The sequence below is a fragment of the Ictalurus punctatus genome, chromosome 1 (assembly GCF_001660625.3).
Source record: "Ictalurus punctatus breed USDA103 chromosome 1, Coco_2.0, whole genome shotgun sequence".
In the NCBI taxonomy this organism is placed as follows: Eukaryota; Metazoa; Chordata; class Actinopteri; order Siluriformes; family Ictaluridae; genus Ictalurus; species Ictalurus punctatus.
The window spans coordinates 8,401,426-8,424,067 of NC_030416.2; the positions used below are offsets into that span (position 1 = coordinate 8,401,426).

A 22,642-nucleotide genomic window follows, 5' to 3' on the forward strand; every position below is an offset into this window, starting at 1 on the left:
TGAGTATTTGTGTGAAACTAATTGTTTTTGCTTCAGTGCTGTGTCCAGCGTCGTCTTCAGTCAGTCAAGGAAATTGCTAGCCAGCTCCAACCAATGAACAGAGTACAGCTTGTAGCAGAATTCACCCACATCCATCTTTCCTTTTCCTCCCATCCTTCTTTGATTTCTCATCTGCCCACAGCAAACAAATAGGCAAAGGGAACGAGAGACTACACAAACAAGCCCATTTATTCTCATTTTGAGGCATTGATTGACCCTTTTACACAGCCGCAGGACCAGACCAATATTTCATATTTCACTCTCTCCATCGGTATTTCTGCCTCCGCTCTTCCGTATAAGAGCTTTGAGCGAGATAAAGTGGAAATGATAATGCATTTGCAGTGGAACTGCTAAGTGTATGTAGGTTATAAGTGAGTTTGAACTTCAGCCATCTTGCACTAACTCAGACCGCACGTTCATATCAGCAGGATGTCTCTGCATCATCTGCAAACCAGAGCTACTGATGGAGATTAAAAAAGTCGATATTTACGGAAATGTTGGAAACCTCATCCACTCACTGTTTTTACATAGGCATAAATTCAGATTAGCAAGGTCTTAACTGGCCTGTATGTATGGAAGCTTTATTGATCCAGAAAGGGAAAGTGCTTTTTTTTTGTAATTATTTTTAAAAATTTAGCAGTGAAACAGTGAAAATGGTGCATAAATGAAGGGCAGTACATAAATTAGTAGCAACCAAATGGTACATGAGAAGCAGAATATACAACGAATAAGGTTTTAAACCTGTTGGGGTGATTTATTATAGACCCTTTTTCAGCAGAGAATTAAACTGTGAACGTGTGGTGTAATTTGAATCTTCATATTGACTGCCAAGGCTTTGCCTCCACACCCAATTCAGCTGTTAGCCATAGTTTAGATGCAGCTGCTGCAAACTACAGATGATATCTAATAATTGAAATGTGCAGAAAAAAAAAAAAATAAAAATACACCACGGGCACAGAAAGGACACAGGAATGTAGGGCATGGAGCAGTCTGTAATTCTGAACAATGATGCATTAAAATCCAGCTTTTTTTTTTTTTAACACAGAGAAAAAAAAAAACTTTCAAATACTGAGACAGTTCAATTTATTTTAGAACAAAAGACAGGACTTATCACATGCCGGACAACTTAAAAAAAGAGTCAAAAGTAAAACTTTTGAAATTCTGGATTTAATATTTTAAAAGTATTTCCACTCAAGAATGTCACAGCGAGAGCACAGGCATCTCTTCTTACTGAGACTGAATTTAAAAAAAAAACCAAACAAACAAAAAAAAACAAACAAGGACAACAGACATAAAACACGTCAAATAGACTAACTCATAGAGGTTGTGAATGTACATCTGAACTGCATTTCTCACAAAACAGAATGTGTCCATGTATGGAGGGATGACGCCATTAAACTATCCCAGAAATATCACATCCATCGACATTGGTCAAATGCAACACAAATTTATGAAACTCTATAAAATATATACATACAATATATACATATACATAAACACACACATGTATATAAACTCGCACACAGTGTGAAGAGACCTTATATACATTTGAGAGTGTATGTATCTGTATATACATTATGCATACATTTTGTCAAATCTATGTGTACAAGCTATGCACACTAGACAGAGCTAGAGACCATGCTCATCTTTATATTATATATATATATATATATATATATATATATATATATATATATATATATATATATAAGCATTAAAGGGTGGGGGTGGGGTGGGTGTGTCGGGTGTAGAGCGAACTGACTAGCCACCTAGACCTGCTGTAATCACGTCATTCAAAATTGTTTAATAATTCGGGCAAGAGCTCAAGGAATGTGAATAAAATGCGCAGAAGACTGTGATGCATGTGGTTATCAAAAGAAAACTAATGAAACTCCTTGGTCCACAGTTTCAACCTCGGCAAGAAACAAATATTCTGAAGGTAGGCTGGGAAAGAGAGAGAGAGAGAGAGAGAGAGAGAGATGCGAGAAAGCCCATTAATTGCTGCGAGGGGACACGTGGCACTAACAGCATCCTTTTGTGTTTGTATGTGATATAATAACTACAATGGTATACGATTACTGTAACTGTTATTAGCAGGTGAGGTTGATCTTAAATAAAGAGATTTTATTACAGCCTCTCATTTAATCTCTTCTCCAAACCACCATCCCCCCCGCAACCCACAAGAATGAGAGATTGAAAGACAGAGAGATGCTTCAAATACATCTTGATGCATAACAGAGTTTAGCAGGGATTCCAAAGAAAGCTACATATATTATTCTCATACATGAGCTGGCTTTTTACGGCTCAGTTTTCATTCTTTTTCCATCCCAGGCTGAAGTGCAACGATCCCAAATCAGATCTTCAGCCCTTTCTCTTTCCCATCCTCTTTCTCCGTACCAAATTGTCTCTCACTTTCTCCAACCACCAGAAAGATTCGAATCGCTGCTTGCGCTTTTCCTCCACTCTCCTTTCCCCTCCCTCCCACCCTCCTTTTGTCCTTATGGAGCTGAAAGGAAGTTCTGAGTTTCGGTTTCCTCCACCTCAAAGCTCTTCTCCTCCTGCGGTCTGCCGATCCATGCTCCGTAACCCAGCTGACCCAGAGCTTTGAAGAACTGCTCCTTGGCCAGCTGGAAGGAAGAGGCGGACATCTTGGCATTGGCGTAGGAGGTCAGCGCCAGGAGGTCAGTCCGGCCGGCCCGCCTGCACACGTCCCGGAAAATACGGAACAGGTTGGACTTGGAGACGCGGGACACCTCTAGCTTTGGACTGTGCAGAGACACAAACAGACGAAAAGAATAAAAAATATATTTGAGAGAAAGATGAGAGAGAGTGAGACGTTATGATTGTTCTTGTGGCTATTAAGAATACAAGGAAAGTTTTTATGGCTTTGTTATATCTGTGCTTCTGCCTTATTGGCAGTTTGCCTGACACACTTCATTTCTAACAGAGCAGTTTGTGTGACTGGCTGGTCTCTTACCTGTCCACTTTGCCCTTGGTGCCATCCAGTACCTCCACTTTGAGACTGTCTGGCAGGCTCCAGTTCACACTGGACTCTTTGGTCTTTCCTGTGTGACGTGTCGAGTCGTACACACTCACTCTGCCGACCTACGTGCGCAGACAACGAGAGCATTTGTTTAACTATCAAAATGTTTTGCTTTGCGGGAACATCTAAATTAAATCCACCTGTTGAACATTAGTCACAAATAGAAGATTTCAGAATTTTTGTACACAAATTTCCTCAAATACCTCAGGGTGGCTAAGTGTGAAGTGAGGAGGCAAGCTTTTAATTAACTCGCTGCCCTCTCTGGCCAATCGGCAGCAAACGGCTCGAGTCAAATGACCGTGGTTGTACAGGTACCCTGGAGAAAAAAAAACAAACAAAAAAACAAAACAAAAAAACATACGAACACGGTCAGATCGTTTCAGCGTTTGTTTGAGGAGGTTTTGAGTCTGTGCGCATCTCTACTATACCCAAGGTGATCGATTGAAGGTACACAGGGTGCATAAAGTGGCTGAGGAGAGCCCCCTGCAGGCCCAGCACGTTCCAGCGCAGAATCTTGTCACTGCAGCTCATGGTTCTGAGGCGCTCGCCGTGCTGGATGCCGTCCCAAGTGGGCACGATGGCACTCGACTCCACAGGGATGGTACCCTCACCTGGGACAGAGAAGAGAGAACATAACATCATTATGGTAGAGTTTTAAAAAAACAAAAACAAAACATGAAGGTAGCAAAGAGAGAGAACATGAATCATAATAAAACTCAGATTAAGCCTGCAGTTCCCATATCATGACCAATTCATTTGCCTGCTTACACTAAAAAACCCAGACCAGATTTATGAGCTCAGCATAAACTACTTAACCCTTTAAATAAGACTGAGACGAGCGTTCAGCTTTCTGCAAATAAATTACGGGCCCATGTGTAGCTGCATTATTGTCTATGCCACGCCGCGCGCATCCAAATAGTTATGAGATGCAACCTAATAGTCCGTACGAATCAGAGAAGGGCTCACCGTTTTCCACTTTGGTCCTGAGCTTGCCCTGTTTAACATTCTCAAACAGGGGCATGTGAGCTGAGCCGGTGACCTCTGCTAACTCGGTGCTCGATTTATCAAAGAGTGCGCCATCCCCGCACGGAGCAGTGCTGAAAGAGATACAGACAAGACACCGTGTAATAAGTAGCAATACAGGCAATTTTGGACTATTATATGTAACTGAGATGCAGGCTATGCTTGTTAGCAGTGGTTCCTGTGTTAATACATGTCATACCTGATGTACAGATGGAACGTGATATCATCTTTGACTTTGAGCAAACCGTCCTCTGCGGCTACAAATATGTTGTCCTCTCCAGGACTGTCCCAATGCTTCATCAACTCGCTGTACAAAAAGCTATGCAAGGGACAGAGGGAGCGAGAGAGAGAGAGAGAGTGGGATAGTGGAGAGAAAGTGAGATACAAAAGGGAAGAGAGACAGGTGCCTACCAGAGCTAAGGGCAGACAGGCTATAGCGTCTCAGACGACTCAAGCACTAAAGCTGCAGCGCACATTAAATTTACTTCACTTCTTAATATATTTATGAGGAATGAAATAAGACTCCATCAAGGCTAATACTGAAATGGACAAAATGCATCTTGGAAGAGTGCCGATGTAAAGTGATACCGGATGAAGCCTCTTCTGGAAATGATTTCAGCATGGCAGTCGTTAACGGTATCACCTTTAAGACTCAGCTCCTCTCCTTTAACGCAGCGGTTTCCTGGAGTGGTAGAGCAGTAATAATCATTAAAAAAAATTAAAAATCAGCACAATGTGTTTTGAAGTCTGTTAACTATGCATAAGCATGCCATTGTCTTTAGCTTAAACCGAGATCAGTCAGCTGTTGTGCCGATCTGAATAATGATAATCTAAGCCCTAAATGAACAGTTAATGGTTTGTGAATAGATCAACACAAGAGGGCAGCATGTATTCAGTTCGGAGAAAGAGAGGTGGCAAGGGAAGACGCAATAAACACAATTCCAAACTCAACCAGTGACGCTCGAGGACTGCATGAATTTTTGATGTCAAGACGGACAGGCACTGGGAAACTGGATAACTCTATGCTGTCCTTTCAGGCGTGTCAGATGAAGCTCAAGTTTGGATTGTTGCATGAACTGTAACTGCTGTGCTACTGGACTAGATTTCAGACTTTTTAATTTTTATCTACAGCCATGAGTTTCATGCGTTACATCATGAGCATCAGCATAGAGCTCATCTTCTAAAAGTGACACGTGTGTGTATGTGACACAAACCTGTCCCAAGGCTAACGACTGTGCCCAGGCTGTCAGCACCTCTCTTCATGATGATCGTGGCAAGGATTTTCCTACCCAAAAGGCTGTGTTGTATGCGAGCAGTGAGCGCGTTGAAACGCTGGTGACTCAGCATGGCGAACTGGTCGTGAAGCGTGCTACCCGACACCGGCAACTGCATCACACGTGCATTCAATTGTGATAAAACGTACAGTGAATTACATTTCAAAAGGACTCGTTATCGTTATTGTAACCAGTTATGGAAAGGGTGAGCGAGACGGATACCTCTGCCGTGAGCTCCCCGGTGCGTGCCGCCTTTTCCGCCTCGCCTATCAACACTCGGAGAGCTGCATCCGCTGCCTCCTGCTTGCCCTGCTTTTTATTGCTGGCACACACCGCAGGAAACCAGCGACCTCCCAGCTTAGCCTGATATGTAAAGCTAGGAGACGAGACAGAGATAAGGACAACACGTATAAAATCAAACAAGATAGATCCAGGGAAGTTCATGGGATATATAAATGGGAACATGCGCCCACACACACACACACAATATGGAATCAGTGCTCAATAATAACAGTCTTTTGCTTTTGCTTGCAGATATACAAGTATTCGATACAATGCTGAGCCGTGTAGCATTAATAATAAAATGAATATCTGGAATGTCAAGTGTTCGAAAAGAATGTATATATTTGTGGCACATAGCCTAAGGGGGAAATATTACACACCATATTTCTATTATTGGTCATTTAATAACATTAAACAAATTTGCAGAAAGATGAGTCAGAAAGTGAATACCTATAAAGTGCACTTGCGGTATAGTAGGTTTGTTGATAAATTAGCAAAGGAAGGTCAGTACAAGCCAGAGGTACATAATGAACTAGCAGCTGAGTGTGTGTGTGTGTACCGTGGCTCGTGTGGAGGCCCCGACTGACCCACCAGTCGGATCTCGGCAGCAAAGCCTCGTGAGCGCGAGTACTCTAGCAGGCCTGACACGGCATTGTTGTTTAGGTGGTTGATCAGGTCGCCGACTCCAGCCTCGTGTGCTGCCTGGAGCTCAGCTGCTGTCAGCGGGGGCAGTGATGGGCACGGGGGCATCGCTGGGGGCAGATCGCCCTCACCAATTGGACAAAACGCGTGCTGCGGCTGGCAAAAACAGAGCTGAGTGAGACGCTCAGCAGGTGTAAATGAATATCTTTCTATACACTCTACAGATAAAACATCTCAGGTTTATTATTCTATTTGTCCATGCTCTTTCTTGCATTCTATTCCTTGATTTTGTTTGTCCTACTCTTACGACCGTTTCTCATACATTTTTTTTTTTACTGTTTCTTCAGTTTAAATTTGAACCACCAATCCTTACAGAAACCTTCCTCACATGCTGACTTCAACTTAAACTGCTAGATAATCTAGATAATGATTACTAATGCAAACATGTATTTGTTCTAGGGTTCGTACAGATGCTTCATAATGAAATTCCAGGACTTTCAAGGACTTTTCAAGCACTTGTTTTTCCCAAGGACTATATAAGAGATGTCTTTAAAACATTTATTTCTTCTTTTTAAAAGACTATAATAATAATAATTATTATTATTAATAATAATAATAATAATAATAATAATAATATTACAATTAATAATAATAAGATAACAACTTTTTATATGGTGCCGTTTGAAGCCAGGCTGGACTAAATTTGCATTCCCCAGGCATTTCTTTGTCTTCAGCATAACATCAATATACTCCAGGTGACTGACAGAGCACTGCTTCCAAAAGCTTTCAATGGAAAGTCACTAAATTTTGAAAGATGATGTCATGTGCTAATTAGCATATTCATTACATCATCGCGTCGTATTTGCATTCTGCCTAGTGTCATTTGCTTTTGTTTGTTTCTATCCTACTCTGTGTTCACATACTGTATTTTAGTACAGCCAAAGTCCCAATAAAGCTGTTCTCATTGACATATTTTTCTGTTTCTGTTGTCAGATAACGGAACGAGTATGAAATGACTGAAAAGCGGCTCGTTAAGACTACATGTTAACCAACAGTTACTTCCAAGCTGCTGCTCTGCACTGCTAAAATCCTGATTTTATAACCGCGATGTCATCTGACAAAATTGATCGTACACACAAGTTAAACACAATGGCTGCGCCGTGATTTCAGTTATATTTACATGTAAAAAGTGACAGAATGTCTTTTCTCTCACACTGAATGTGCTGCTCCTCTCTTTCTGCCACTCACTGAGCAGAGCAGCTGCAGAGAGAGGTGTGTCTCAGGGGAGACAGCAGGACCTCGTGCTCTCGGGCAGTTCTGGCCACTCTCTTCTATGGGAAGCAGCTACAATTTGTCTAAAAAGTCATTACATTTGTTGATAGGTGCTTTTTTGGGGGGAAAAACCAAACCAAACCAAAAGTCACTAAAGGAGTCTGAGAAATGGAACGGGGCCTTTCCCTTAAAATGAGTAAGTGATTTTTTTTTTTTTTTTTACTTGCGAATGTCTGAATGTGTGTATTTGCGAATGTAGTTGCGAATGTGTGAAATTTTTTTTTTACGTCTGTAATTTGCGTCGATAATGCTACCATGTTACCAATGCTTTGGCAATGTAAAGCCTTTTACCATGCCAATAAAGCTACTTGAATCTTGAATAGCGGGAGGAGGGGGAGGGGCTACTGCAGTGGGGAGTCATATTTGGAGTGAAAGCACTGTATTCGTGTTCTTTCGAAAATAAAGATTTTAAAGATATTTAGCAATTTCATATTTATTTACTTTTTTTTATATTTCAAGCACTTTTTAAGCACCACTAGATTGGATACAAATGGCCATTTTCAAGGTTTTCCAGTACTTACATTTCAAAAAGCCAAATTCAAGCACTTCAAGCACCTTCCACAAATCTACTATCACTCTCATCTCATCACCTCCAGCTCATACATTTCCATATAAAGAACTGTCAGACATTGCTCTTTATACCTTATTGAGCTGCAGTTGTCCTTCTGCCAGAAGAGCCTTCACAGCTTCCTCTGCTGCCAGTTGCCGTGCTGCCTTCTTACTGGGTGCTGACGCCTCCGGGTAAAGACTGTCCCCAATCTTTACTTGGAACATGAAGCTAAGGCAAAAAGTAGGGACGTAAAAGAGAGATAGAGGACAGTTCTTCAGTAAACAAGTCAAATAATCTATTTAATATCAGTCAACCTTATCTACAGTAATGATTTGGTCTACTCGTTAATAGGCCGGTCACGATAAATTTTTGTTTGGCGATATACTGTCAGAGAAATAATTGTGATAAGTGATATTGTTGTCATTTTAAGTCCATTTTATGCCCCTGATAATAATGATAATCTAATAGCATAATAATGCAAGAGCAATGAACTTTTAATTCTTGAGTGTATTCAGACAATGTAATACAATACCGCAAATCTTTATGCAGTAGTTATTCGTTGCCCTTGTTTTAGTGTGTTGTTACAGAAAGAGCGTATTCACCACGTGACTTACCATTCTACCTAGCGCCTTACTTAAGTTCAAGTTCACGTGCGCGCTCACGTCATTTTGTGCAGAAACAAGTTGTAATATGTTTATGTTGTGTAAATGTCTCATTAATCTCTTGTGTACCTCTGTACATTCACTGTTCAGCTTCAGCTCACTCAGCTTAAGCGGGTTTAAGCTGCGACATTAATTACTATGACTTTGAAACTTTGAAAGACTATTCTTTCTAGATTTTTCTTCTTCAAAAAACATTGTTGATATCTTGCCTGTCATTGTTTAAATTAAAATATAGTGCTAGCTACACTGCTTAAATTCGAATGCACATTTTTTTTTTGCATTCAAATGTGCATTTTTATCTTAAATTCGAGGAATATTTTAGTTTTAATTTTACAGCCCTAGAACAGACGAGAAGACAGAAGCAGCGGCTTCTAAAATGTTGGTGACATTCATTCTTATGTAAAGAAACATGCACGTAAACACAGCATGCAGTATCGAGGTCAGTAAAAATGGTTGCGGTCACGTCTACATACAATGCTCGCCACTAAGACCCTTGGTAAATATGAGCAAAGAAGGCAGTGGAAAAGTGACTATGTTTTAACCTTTTGTTAAAAAAATTCACAAAAATACTCTCATGGATATTAAACAACTGCATTCAAAACAGGTTTGTCCAAAAAAAGATAAATTGTTAAATACAGGTGTGCAACAATTATTGGCACCCTTTTAGTCAATACTTTGAGCTACCTCCCTTTGCCAAGATTACAGCTCTGAGTTTTCTCCTATAATACCTGATGAGGTTGGAGAATACATGGCAAGGGATCTGAGACCGTTCCTCCACATAGAATCTCTCCAGATCCTTCAAATTTCGAGGTCCACTCTGGTGGACTCTCCTCTTCAGTTCACCCCACTTTTTTTCTATGGGTTTCAAGTCAGGGGACAGGGATGGCCATGGCAGGAGCCTTGATTTTGTGTTCAGTAAACAATTTTTGTGTTGATTTTGGTGTATGTTTTGGATCATTGTCCAAATACATTAAAACAGACCAAACATTTTAAAGAGCCACCACCATATTTAACCGTGGGCACGAGGTACTATTCCATATGGCTACCTCTCTGTGTGCACCAAAATCACCTCTGGTGTTTATTGCCAAAAAGCTCTATTTTGGTTTCATCAGACCATAGAACCCGATCCCATTTAAAGTTCCAGTAGTGTCTGGCAAACTGAAGACACTTGAGTTTGTTTTTTGGATGAAAGTAAAGACTTTTTTTTCTTGAAACCTTCCAAACAACTTGTGGTGATGCAGGTGACTTCTGACCTCAAGACTCAACTAACATCTGCAATTCTCTGGCTGTGATCCTTGGAGATTTTTTGGCCACTCGAACCATCCTCTTCACGGTGCTTTGAGACAATATAAACACACGTCCAATTCCAGGTTGATTCATAACATTTCCAACTTCTTAATCATTGCCCCGATGGCAGAAATGAGCATTTTCAATGCTTGTGCTATTTTCCTATAGCCACTTCCCATTTTGTGAAGCTCAATAACCTTCCTTGGTCTTACCCATTGTTATGAATGACTAAGGGAGCTTCAAATATGAACCACACAAATGTTTAGCACACTCATCAGAACAGGAACAAGGAAATGTCATCACGGAAACAAGCATAAGTTTGATGACAGTCATGCCACTTTTTTATTGAAAATGATCTCATCCCCTACCTGGTTACGGTCAGCTTTAACTTTATGACAGCGAGGCAAAAGTTTGCTGTGTTACTTAATAATTATTGGCCTCTCCATATTTTTTAACCAACCAAAGAGAGCACAGTCCTGCCTTCTTGTTTTCTATTGGCTCACAAGACCCAGGCCTATGATTTCAAGGGTCAAAGTTCACTTAAATAAGGTCTGCACAAAGTGAAACTAGCTGCTACCAGAAGCACACATACTTCTTCCACGTCCTGCCTACAAAAATCGTAAATGCTATGGCTAAACCACAGATGTCAGCTCTGCACTTGAGGAAATATAAAGGTGAAATATTTCAATACTCTTACCGTGGGTCATGCGCTGGACCCTCCTGCCCAGAATGGATGAACTCAATGGCGTGGCCACTACGTTGGCTGTGCTCCATTAGAACAGAAACGGGGTTCTTGCCGCCTGGAAGGGAGCGAGCCAAGGCCTTTGGCGGCTCCTCTAAACTCTCCTTAAGAATACAGTAAGCAAAGATGCACAAACAAACAGACAAAGCAGTCAATAATGACACACACAAAAAAAAACCTTAATTCTAGCATATCATTAAGTTAAAATCACAGAGAAAACTCACAAAAGAATCCTCAGCAAGCTCAATCAGCTCTGCTAATGACATTGCAGGCTGCTCTCCTTCACCCTCCCCACTAGCAGCTCCCTCCAGTTCTTTGTAGAGCGCCTGGAGGGTCTCTGCAGCTGCAACCTTCTTTGCCACTTTCTTGTTTGAGGCTTCAGCTGGTGGGAACCTACGTCCATCGAGCATCACTTGCATTCGAAACCTGAGTTAAATGGAATCCATTGGAGGGGTAAAAAAAAAAAAAAAGGCTTTTTTCTCTTGCCCTAATCACTACCCTGGATCAATTAATGTTACTAAATTTGTATATACCCAGAGGCAAGCACAGATTGCAGATTGGATGGTTATAAACAGAAAACACATGAGCACTCAATGGAATAGATGACAACAACAAAAAAGTCTCCTGCTAACTAACCTTGGGTTATGTGAGGGTCCTGACTGTTCAAGTAGGAGGAATTCACAATTGTAGCCAAGGTACTGTGCATACTCCATCAGGCCACTGACAGGGTTCTTGCTGAGCGCCAGTTTTAGCTTCTGCAACTTGGTGGTCTCTGTATTCTGGGCAGGAGGAAGAGGTGCCGCCAAGGACACAGCAACCTCTGATCGGATTGTGTTCAGGAATTCTGGAATATCATCTGACGCCCACTCCGAGTGTCCCCCATTCTTGTTATCTGCCTGATAGTATGAGGCATCATGGGAGGAGTAGGGAACAGATGTAAGGTCATTGTCTACTGAGGGAATTTTGTCATGAGCAGGAACAGAGTCCATATCAGAATCTGACTGCTTCTCAAGCATTCCGTTCCCAAACGTGCCGTCCTTGCCATGACGTGTCTGACTTGTTGGGAGGTTCTCCCAGGTCATCGCTTCTTCCGACAACCCAGATCCACACACCATCTTTGGGGCTGCTTGTGCAGCTATAACTGGGCCTTGTGTTCCACAATGCTCTAACTTGTTTCGTGTTATAGAGGCAGCAACAGCTGCTTTCCGCTGTCGGTCCATCTTCTCACGCTGGTGAGCAGACAGCTCCCAAATAGGTGGCATACTGCCTGACCTGCGACTAAGATCACCGTGCTTTTCCATGGCATACAGAGTAGGATTAACATGCTTGGCAGCTGCATTTTTCAAGCCCAGGTTTTTGGCAATCATCAATGCATTGGCTTGGCCTGTCTCATGGAGGTACTTTAGGATCTGCTCCTTGCTGTCTTTTGCTTCCATCGTTTTTGAAAGATCTGATTCCTTTTCAGTGGATGAAAATGTATCTACAGCTTTGTCAGAGTCCAGAACTTCAGAGGAACTTTCTTTTTCAGAGTCTTCAGATTCCTCACTGTAATCACTACTGGCCTCTGTAGCAGTTGATGATGATGCACTGGTCAAGTTGCTGTCTGGATTTACTTCCTTAATCAAACACTGGTCTTGCTCTACAAATGTATCCTGAGCAAACCTTTGATCAGTTTTTGCTCTAAACTGGGTTCTCCCGTGTGAGGCTTCAGCGTCACCTTCTTTCCGCAGTCTCCAGAGAGGAGGAGTCCCTTCTATAATTACTGCTTGATTTAATCTGAATAAAGAGTACAGCGCCTGGTTAACAATCTTCTTAGGTAATCGAAATCTTTTAGCCAAGTCCTTGGCCTGGATGGTTTCACTTGGCTGCAATGAGGCCAAAGAACTGAGGACCTGCTTTTGGATTTCAGGTGTCAGATGCAAGGAACATTTACCTGAGGGAAGTGAACGAGAAGCCTTAATCCCAGAACCACCAGAGGATGAGGCACTACCAAAGTTCTCTAGTGACAGCGCATGAAAGGCTGAAGACAGTCCGGCAGCGTCACAGTCCACCTGGCTGTCACACTGATACCGAATATTCTGGCTTCTTAAGTGTTGTTGTTCCCAGCCAGACTTAGGTCCAGCATGGTACCTGGTTTTAAACCCTTTCTCCCAGCTTGGCTTGCCTCGAATATAACCCCCTCTTCTCACGTAGCTGCCGGGCTTTGGGGAATTATAATATCCTGCCTGATGCTGGGGAGGACTGTCAAAGTGTTCGGACGGGTGCGGCACAAACTTGGGCGCCTCAGCACACTGCCCCCTAAGGAAGAGGATTTGTTGCTGGCGAAAATCTGCTGCTTCGTCACCACAAACTCCTCTATTTGATGATGACCGCTGAGCTTGTACTTGGGAAGGCCCAGGGTACTGAGACGTAAAAGGATTTGGAGGCTGAAAAGGACCACTTAGAGAAGCTCCAGGAGGGCCAGGAGATAAGTAAGGGGGAGGATGCTGGAACCTGCCCAAGCTAGCGTTGGGGCTTGGGACGTAAGGGGTTCCGGGGTGAGCTGGGAAAGTTTGGGGGAATAATTCTTGATTAGCTGATTTGCTGTGGTGGGATGGGGGGGAGAATCGATGGTACTCTTTGGCGTGCCCTCCTCTACCTCTGCTCATAGCGCAGGGGTGGAGGACAAAGGAGCTCACTGCCTGCTGGCTTTTTGGTGGAGGTCAACACAGGGAGCAAGACAGCAACAAAAATACTGATGTGTATTCTCTGGATACGTTTGCAGCACAGCTTCACCTGGTAAGAAAGAAAACAGGTAGACGTGAGCACCAAAAAAAAAAGCGCCAAGGATGGGGAAAAATCTTTAAACAGTTATACCACATTGAATTTTCAAATCTGTCACGAGGTCTGCATTAAATTTGAACAACTGCATGGCTCGGCCAGTAGTCCCAGCTGTAACATGAACGACAGGTTTAATATTAATGTGCTTGTCCTAATACGTTATTGTTTCTATAGCATCAGCTCATACATCATACATCAGCTCATACACAGGAACTTGTATAGTGGACACATAATCTAATCTAATAAGCAATTGGATACACAGGGTCATTTATTAATAATCATCAATTAATTAAACATTGTAATTATTGGCAAATTGCTGTTGTATAAGCAGAATAACACGTGTACGGTTATAAGAAAATAAAAAAACACCGTATGAAATTATCACACTACCCCGGCGTGGAGGATTTGGTATAACCGCATGGTTTGTCGTGCGTTATTTCTTACTTGTTGCACGTAAACATGAGAGCAACTTCACTTTGCATTTCTATTTAATTCTCTGACTTCTGTAATTCAGTAACACGGTAAAAGGTCCTTGGATTAATTATTCTTATTTATTTATTTATTTTCTCTCTTAGCCGGTATTACAGATTCTCACGGGGACGGAAAAGTGAGACAGTCGGCCAAAGAGAAGCAGAGAACGGGGAAGGACATGAACACACACAAGGACATCCTGTAAACAATATGAGACGAGCTACGATAAGGTTTTCTTGATGGACTCCCATAAAGCACTGTACTGTGAACAAGAAGCATCATCTGTTCTCCTCTTGCACAGCTTTAAAATATTTCCAGAGGTGTTTTATCAGTCCACCAACTGTTTTCTTTTAATTCATTTGTTGTTGTTTTTTACGTAAGGATAGGGCTTTGTGATATGATAATATAATATCCTGATAAATGATCTCACAATACAGTTTTTGCAGATATGTTTTTAAATAAAACTTTTTAAAAAAAATCATTATAAAACTGACTAAATGCAAGTGATGTGATGTTAAAACTTCTAAAACGTAATAGATCTCTTTAAATCGTCAGCGTGGGATACTTTTTACATATTAAAACGTACAAATACATTTTATAGCACATTTCTTTTATTAATAATAAGAATATTATATTATTATTTTTTATATTTATATATATATATTTTTAATGCAACACTACTTCATTGCAGCCGGTCTGTGAACAAACCTACATCATGATACATATCGTGTATGGCAGAAATGCCTTAGAGCATCGCGATATGATATTTCTGTCATATCGCCCACCCACAGGGTAGAGAATGAGACAAAGCTACTGTATAAAATACATTAAGTGAGGAACCAGCTCTTTACCTGTTGACAAAGACATATTTTAACAGTAACCCTGTGCTAAGAAATCACACAAGCAAGTCTAAATGAACCTGTCTTGACAGAGTTGGAACATCAGAGCTAAAGTTATACACAGAAATGAACGCAAGCACATACGCACCGGAAATGAAGGACTTAAGAAAAATGGAGGAAAAGTCACACAAACGTTGCCGCCTCCTTCACCGTGCTGGAAACCAGCTATAAAAACAAACAATACTAGGTCTATAAACGAAAACAAAACTAAAACGCTAGCTAATTTAATCCGAATGACGGGTGAAGGTGAACAACAACAAAAAACCCCACAAACAAAACACGCATTTGTTGTTGAAGAAATGCCAGCAGACTAACGGTCTAAACCAACTACAGCACAAAATGTCTATGTAGATCTTATCAAGGTTTAAAGCAGGCGGTGTTTGGAGGGGGGAAAAACCCAACAAAACTACTAAGTTGCTATTTTTGATGAACGAAACCATGCAGCTGCTGCAATGTGGAAAAACGCGGCACGTCTGAGTTTCACTTTCCATTCTTCTCAAACTCGCTCGACATTTATATCACAGCCGCCACCAGGTGGCGCCACAACGTGGGGGTTTGTCAACAACTTAACAAAAAATGTCTCGGTTTGTTAATTATGTGTCCCACATACGATGCAGAAACAAATTCTACGGCATTACAGACTTTTACCTACAAGTGTAGACTGTCAGAAGGACAGACAAAAGATGATAGAGTTACAAATGGCTTGTGTTGAGTGTTGCTGTTAATAAATATTTTATTAAAGGGTTAGTTACAGTGCTATTACTACACAAATGGATACATAGAAGGTGTGACAAAGATGGCTGAAGAGCAGAGGAGAGCTGGAACAACTGGAATATTATTTTGGCATGAATTAAATTGCTTAACAAGGATTTCCATTACCGACTTCCGACATAACATCATGCACGTGTTCTTCTTTTATCAAGTGCAAGTTTACCCATATCATCAGCGAGTACGGTAAATTTGGCACTCAGATCTATAAGTCACACTTGCACCAGCAAAGCGGCAGAACTGTAACGTCGCATTTAAAAAGCATTAAACAGAAATCATGTTAAACCGCCATAATGCTCTGTGTGATGTAGCTCTGAGGATAGCTTGGAAAATATTAAGCAATTACAATAAATCGTCGGATGTCCATGATTGGATGTTCGTCCATAATTTCTATGGAAATAATGAAGAGAAGAAAAAAAAAAAAAGAGACAAGCATGCAAGTTAGTGTCTGCGTCTCTTTGGTCTCAGTGCTCCACCTTTTGCTTAACAGTCAGACACCTGTAAAGCAAGATGCTGTACATTCATAACAGGTGTTACAACTGTACCGCAGGTCGCATCTATGCTTTCTCACTATTGTACAAACAGAAGTAGCATGCAAGCATGCACTCTGACATCTACAATCACACTTAGTGTAGAGATAAGGGTACATTACGGGACAGATTTCAGCTTTTGGAAACGTAAAAGGGGAAAAAAAAATGCAGTAAAATAACCTTCCTGTTTAACTTACCTGAAACGAAATGCGTTTTTTCATAAATATCTTCAGCAAGAGTGAACAAATCCCGCTATTTTTTCCCCAGACAGGCATGGAGAAGTGATGCACTTGGATATGGATGTAGTGACAACACGGTTGCTTGCATGCATGCTTTTGGAGAAAACAAGTGTGTTACAATTGTGCCGGCTCTCCTCTTGTGCATAAGAAGAAAACACGAAGTGATGCTACAGTTTATAAATACTGCAGGCTGCAATCTATTTAATTTCATGCTGGATTTTTTGTGCCGTCTGGTCGGACTCATATTTCACGTCTCTACAAGTGTCACCAAAATCCGTCTAATAAAGCATCTTTGGTATCGCGAGCCGCCTGCCTGAAACAAAACTCCGCCACCTGCGACTCTCTCGAATGCATAAAAGATGAAGACACGGCCACTATGAGGGACATGGCGGGGGGAAGTGATGCTTTTCTGATGCCAGAAACGGTGTTAAACTCACTGACTTATGGCTCCTTAACAGTCTGGACAGCACAGGGTTTACTGAAGCTAGTGTTTCTCAGTCCTGCTCCGGCATATTCTGGTGTTTTCATTGCCCCTAGCTCATCAGCTAATTAACAACCCAGAACTAGGTGGAAGTGGAGGAGTTAGAAGAGGGGGGAAAAAAACTCCCACCAAAATGTGCAGGGCAGTTCTACTCCATGACCAGGATCGAGAAAAACTTCTCTACAGCACTACATAGTATAAACAGCATGGAATTTACTGAAGCATACTACTGTACTACATAGCATAAACAGCACAGAGTTTACTGAAGCACACTAGTATACTACATAATATAAACAGCACAGAGTTTACTGAAGCATACTACTGCACTATGTAGTATAAACGCCACAGTGTACTGACGCCTACAACAACACTACATAGTATAAACAGCACAGAGTTTACTGAAGCACACTACTGTACTACATAGTATAAACAGCATGGAGTTTACTGAAGCACACTACTGTACTACATAGTATAAACAGCACAGAGTTTACTGAAGCACACTACTGTACTACATAGTATAAACAGCATGGAGTTTACTGAAGCACACTACTGTACTACATAGTATAAACAGCACAGAGTTTACTGAAGCACACTACTGTACTACATAGTATAAACAGCATGGAGTTTACTGAAGCATACCACCATACTACATAGTATAAACAGCATTGAGTTTACTGAAGCACACTACTGTACTACATAGTATAAACAGCATTGAGTTTACTGAAGCACACTACTGTACTACATAGTATAAACAGCATTGAGTTTACTGAAGCACACTACTGTAGTACACCACACAAACAGAGCAGTGTTAACTACAGTGTTCAACCCACACAGCATAATTCCATCCTACCAAGTATGATTATAATATAAACTTTTATTTCTTATGTGCTTTAGAAGATGGGTTGCAGGAAGCAGAGCAAAAACGTCCCTTTCGTACACAGCGAGAGCTTCATTTACATTAGACCACTACACCTCACGTGCTTCACTCCATGATGGCGCTCATTCACCATTTATTCTTACATTCATAACATTGTGATACGCTTGTGAAAAGGTACTTGTTTGCTAAGCACGGTCACACTGTTTATACAAAAATTGTCTGCTAAGAGCTGCTAAGTTAGGAAATCAGGCTTGTCATGTGTTTGTATAGTACACTGTATCAGGACAGTACAGGAAGTTTCTTCAACAGAGAGCTACAAGATGGCTCAGAGAGACGCTTCTCGTAAATGACACCAAAACAAGCTACTGTCTTATTTCATTCTTATTCACTGGACACAGAAAAGAAGACAAAAAGCACTTGAGCTCGATCTGTGAATGGGAAAGAGCTGGGTTGGGACACCAGGGATCTTCAGCACTTCCCTTCGTTGTGTGTAATACAGAGCGGTTCACTGTCCATTACGTCGTTTCTGGACACAAAGCAATCCACGCTTAGGTAGCCGAGACATATATACACTTCGCCACCACACATTAAGGTCTTAATAAAGCGAATTATTTGTTTCCATACGTCTGGATTGGTGGCTCTGTATTTTTTTTTCTCCTTAGTAAGTAATTATATATAACATGCATATTACACACGTTTAAGGCGATGACACTACGACACTGTTCACACAATAACAGCGAGCTCTTTAACTGTTCCGATGATCAGCTTCACAGTTGTCCAGACACGGGGTCAACAGCACTATAACTTGCATGCAAATCAAAATCACTGCAATCAACACAAAACAATTAAATGGCGTAATATGCATAATCCTATACACGCTGAACTGATCTGTGTTGGTTTGATCGTCTCCAAATTTGAAATGACCAATTTGACACTGGATTCAACTTGACCCCTGGTATACCTGGATTACCTGATCTTGTGACTTTGAATATCATTTACTTGAAAATTTTTCAGAAAAATGAATTCATTAAAAAAAATGTAAATAATTATATATATATATATATATATATATATATATATATATATATATATATATATATATATATATATTCTTTCTGAGCATAGTACAACAAACACCAAAACAATATTGATTGCTTAATATTTATGTTAAGTGTTTATTTCAGAGTGCCTTAAATTTGACTTTAGGGTCAATTCGGCTGAATGACTTTTGCAGTGAGCACAGATTTAAAGAGTTTTGAACTAATACTTGGGTCTTACAGACTCCCCTTGTTTACGGTTTGATTTGAACAGACAATTCCTTCAAAGCTCCTTTTGAAGCAAATGATTGTATTTGCGGATAGGCCTTAATAGCAGCTCGTGATTAAAGTTGACAAGTGTTACCGTAAAACCACTTAATTTCCTACCCCATATATACACAGAGATACTGTCAATTGTATACTAGTTGGCTGTTTATTCATTTTAACTGATATATTTCTCATTTTGTTTTCAATTGTAATATCTCTCCCTATCTATCCATCTCTCTCTTACACACACATACACATTATATAATAAGGTTGTGTTGGAGGCTTGCGTTCTTTGTTTTTACCGTTCAGCACTACTACCGGTAAGTGTCTAATAGTCTCGCCCGTGGATTTTACACGCGTCTAGATTTACCGTGATTTATAAAAAGCACGTCTACCTTAACCACAATTTCCAACCTACAAACAGTAATATGTGTGATTTAAAGCAATAAAACAAATGCCTGCAACTAATGTCATCCTGCTAGACGATGTGCAGCTGCAAACCGCGTCCGTCACCCCCCCTCCCCTTGCTCCTGCGTCCTGTTTAGCCTCCAGCGCGCCACTGCAGCATCCTTCTGTTTTTCCTTCCTGAAGTCCTCGTCTCACTCCCTTTCATTCTCCGAGCACGATAACTAGCGCGACACGACATCAATCCGACAACCAAGCAATAGCACTGAACAGCCTTTCGTGTACTTACCGACCTTAAACAGCGGACAAGATCATAAGCCACCCGCGAGAACACAACGCGGACAGGACAGGACAGGACAGCAGAAGTACGTCATGTTTGTGCGACAGCTCCTCCGACGCTTTCTAATGACGCCAGCGAGCTCGAGAGAATGCCTTTGTAGTATTTGTATAGAATAGATTATTTTCTAGGTATAAGGGTTTAAGAAGGTATGTAATGCAAATCTTGTAGATCTCCCAAGACTATGATTTAATAAATATGAGAAATATTATAGAGTAGAATCTAGAATATGTGTGTGTGTGTGTGTATATATATATATATATATATATATATATATATATATATATATATATATATATATATATATATATATATATATATATATATGAGAGAGATTAATTCAAAAGCTTGCATTCCTGGGTAAAAAAAAAATATGTGTCTTCATTTTACATTGCATAGGAGGAGAAAGTAAGAGGGAGTTTCAACATATTGACAATGAAATGAGAGAATAATCTTCCAATTTTATAATACTTACAGTATATCAATGAAAAAGATGCAAACCTTTAACTTGAAATGTTCACAAACCCAGCACTATAAATGTCTTGCTGCCTCAAACCCCATTCTTCTCAGTAAATAAATCTGAATAATCAAAATTTATTATTTACACTTATTATTCAGATTAACTACTCTTGGGTTTCAAGTCCTATTTGTTCGTTAATTGTTAACAGCCTGATACAATTCTCGAGGTTAGGGTCAGTGACATGTGACCTGAAGAAAGCAATACTACTGTAACTAATCCCCTTCACTATTTATAAGGCTGGTCGCTACAACATTGCTTTTTTTTTTTCCTGAGTTGACGCCTTCCCTCTTTCATTTAATCCCTGGTGTGATACACGATAGAGCTGTTTCTGCCTATACTTAGTCTTTTCATACATGCACACACCCAATCCCTAAAACATGGCTTATGATACAATGTATGATGTTCCTTTTATATTTGCACCTGTGCATGTTATGTCGTTATATGAGTAGAGCTTAAGAGTTTGATGCTAATGACTTAATACCAAGCAAATCAAGTTCTATGTAATACAGGCAGAGATCATGGTCTATATTAGCTATATGACAGTTTTTAGAATTCCTCTGATTTTATTGCTTATATCACAACTCACTCTTTCAATCTGGACATAAATAAAAGTGAACACCAAGATTTTCTCATTAAATTTCTTTATTTAAAAGAATATGTTACAATTTATTTATAATGCTATATGACCAAGTTTCAACAAACATTTTCAGGTTATTTCGTGTCATCGGCTCATTTTAAAACATGGTCCATTTTGATTCATTTGCCAAAATGGCTCCACATGACTTCCTTCAATACCTCTCTGACATTTCAAGTGGCTCTGAGACTATTATCTATGCAGCTTATTCGAAAACATATGCTACTGAAAATACTGTATGCAGAGAAATCCTGTTTGATACCTTATTACAATAAATTAATGAGGTGATCCATCCAGGACAAACAGAGCAAATGCAAGAAACATGTGCATACTGATGGTTAAAGAGAAGAACCAGAAGAAAAGGTGGAGACAAATATATTAAGATTTGTTTGGGGACCTTGGCATTTTCCTTAGTACATTTAAGACAACTCTGGCATATGAAGGGGCGTCTGTAATAACGCAGTCAGACAAAGGGATTATGTCAGTGGTTCTCGACCCTAGTCCCAGAGACCCACTGCCCGCTTTTATCTAATGTTTTCCCTACTCCTAGATGATGTATTTGTCTACCAATGAAATCCAAACTTCTGGCAGACCTCCTATTCAGAGCAAAGCAGAGCTTATGATGTTGAACAGTTTACAGATGGGTGACATATGAAAAGAGAAACCGTGGTTCTGTTATGCTGAGGGCCATTTATAGATTTTGCTGGTATGGTTTGTATCCAGTTGCTCCCTTACAGAGAAAGTTTACTGCAAGTAAATGCAAAAGTGTTCTGACTGAACGTCTTGATCCTACAATGAAACATTTCCATCCTGATGGGAGTCTTAGGATGACTTCTCCCACATCCACAGGAGCTCACTGAACAGTTTGAGGAGTATGAAAATGATGTAATGGCCTCTGCATTCAACAGACCAATTCAATATGGGAGATATCGAAGCAACATGGAACGTATTTTGGAAAATGGTGTTCATCGGTATGTAGAATCTGTGCCGAGGCGCATTAAGCTGGTCTGGAAGCTCGTGGTGGCACAACACCTAACCACGACATATGTCGATGCTTCATTTGTCACGCACCTGTAAGTATTAATGAATATGAATAAAAACCAGAAGGGTTAAGCTGGAATTAGAACTAAACTCTGGATAATGATAGATCTCTAGGAGCCAAGATGAATACCTTAAAACAGTCCGTACAGGATTTCTGAGTTTTTTTTTGTGATTGTTGTGACCAAAAATGCTTGATTTTGCTGTGACTTTTTTCAAAATTCGAGATGCAACTTGTGGAGTTTTCTGTGCTTTTGTTGCGGAAAACTACTTGAATTGGTGAAACTGCAGTAGCATGAAATTGTTTTGCACGGTCTTTCGCAGTGACGTTTGTTGGTAAATGAGACCTTTCAGCCATACTCTTGTTCGATGCACGTGAATCGAAGAGGGCTTTGACTGAATGCGCGTTGTGATGATGTCACATGACGCGTCTTGGCCCAAAT

The 22,642-nt window shown here is 40.5% G+C and overlaps 2 protein-coding genes across 4 annotated transcripts in view; both read right to left on the bottom strand.

Annotated features, from left to right (window-relative positions):
* Nucleotides 1-1,105: 1,105 nt before the first annotated feature.
* Nucleotides 1,106-20,059, bottom strand: adar (adenosine deaminase RNA specific). Of its 3 annotated transcripts, none has more exons than XM_017467991.3 (15): nt 19,964-20,059; nt 11,513-13,651; nt 11,101-11,302; nt 10,832-10,980; nt 8,278-8,413; nt 6,221-6,459; nt 5,602-5,755; nt 5,320-5,491; nt 4,694-4,787; nt 4,305-4,424; nt 4,049-4,179; nt 3,511-3,693; nt 3,286-3,398; nt 3,017-3,144; nt 1,106-2,805 (listed from the first exon to the last, which is right to left on the bottom strand). In XM_017467991.3, exons 2-15 carry the CDS (start codon nt 13,522-13,524, stop codon nt 2,538-2,540), a joined length of 4,101 nt encoding a protein of 1,366 aa, XP_017323480.1. In that variant the 5' UTR covers nt 13,525-13,651; nt 19,964-20,059; the 3' UTR covers nt 1,106-2,537. The 3 variants fall into 3 exon arrangements, with proteins under 3 accessions (XP_017323480.1, XP_017323471.1, XP_017323463.1); XM_017467982.3 differs by having other exon boundaries at nt 19,960-20,057; XM_017467974.3 differs by lacking the exon at nt 19,964-20,059 and adding an exon at nt 15,155-15,559.
* A 1,092-nt stretch (nt 20,060-21,151) lies between these two features.
* The window catches only part of snx27b (sorting nexin 27b), a 34,768-nt gene continuing 33,277 nt past the window's right edge, over nt 21,152-22,642 (bottom strand). The window contains exon 15 of the transcript XR_008396420.1: nt 21,152-22,642. This exon is cut by the window's right edge and continues 75 nt beyond it. The gene's annotated coding sequence lies outside the window, so the exon portion shown is untranslated.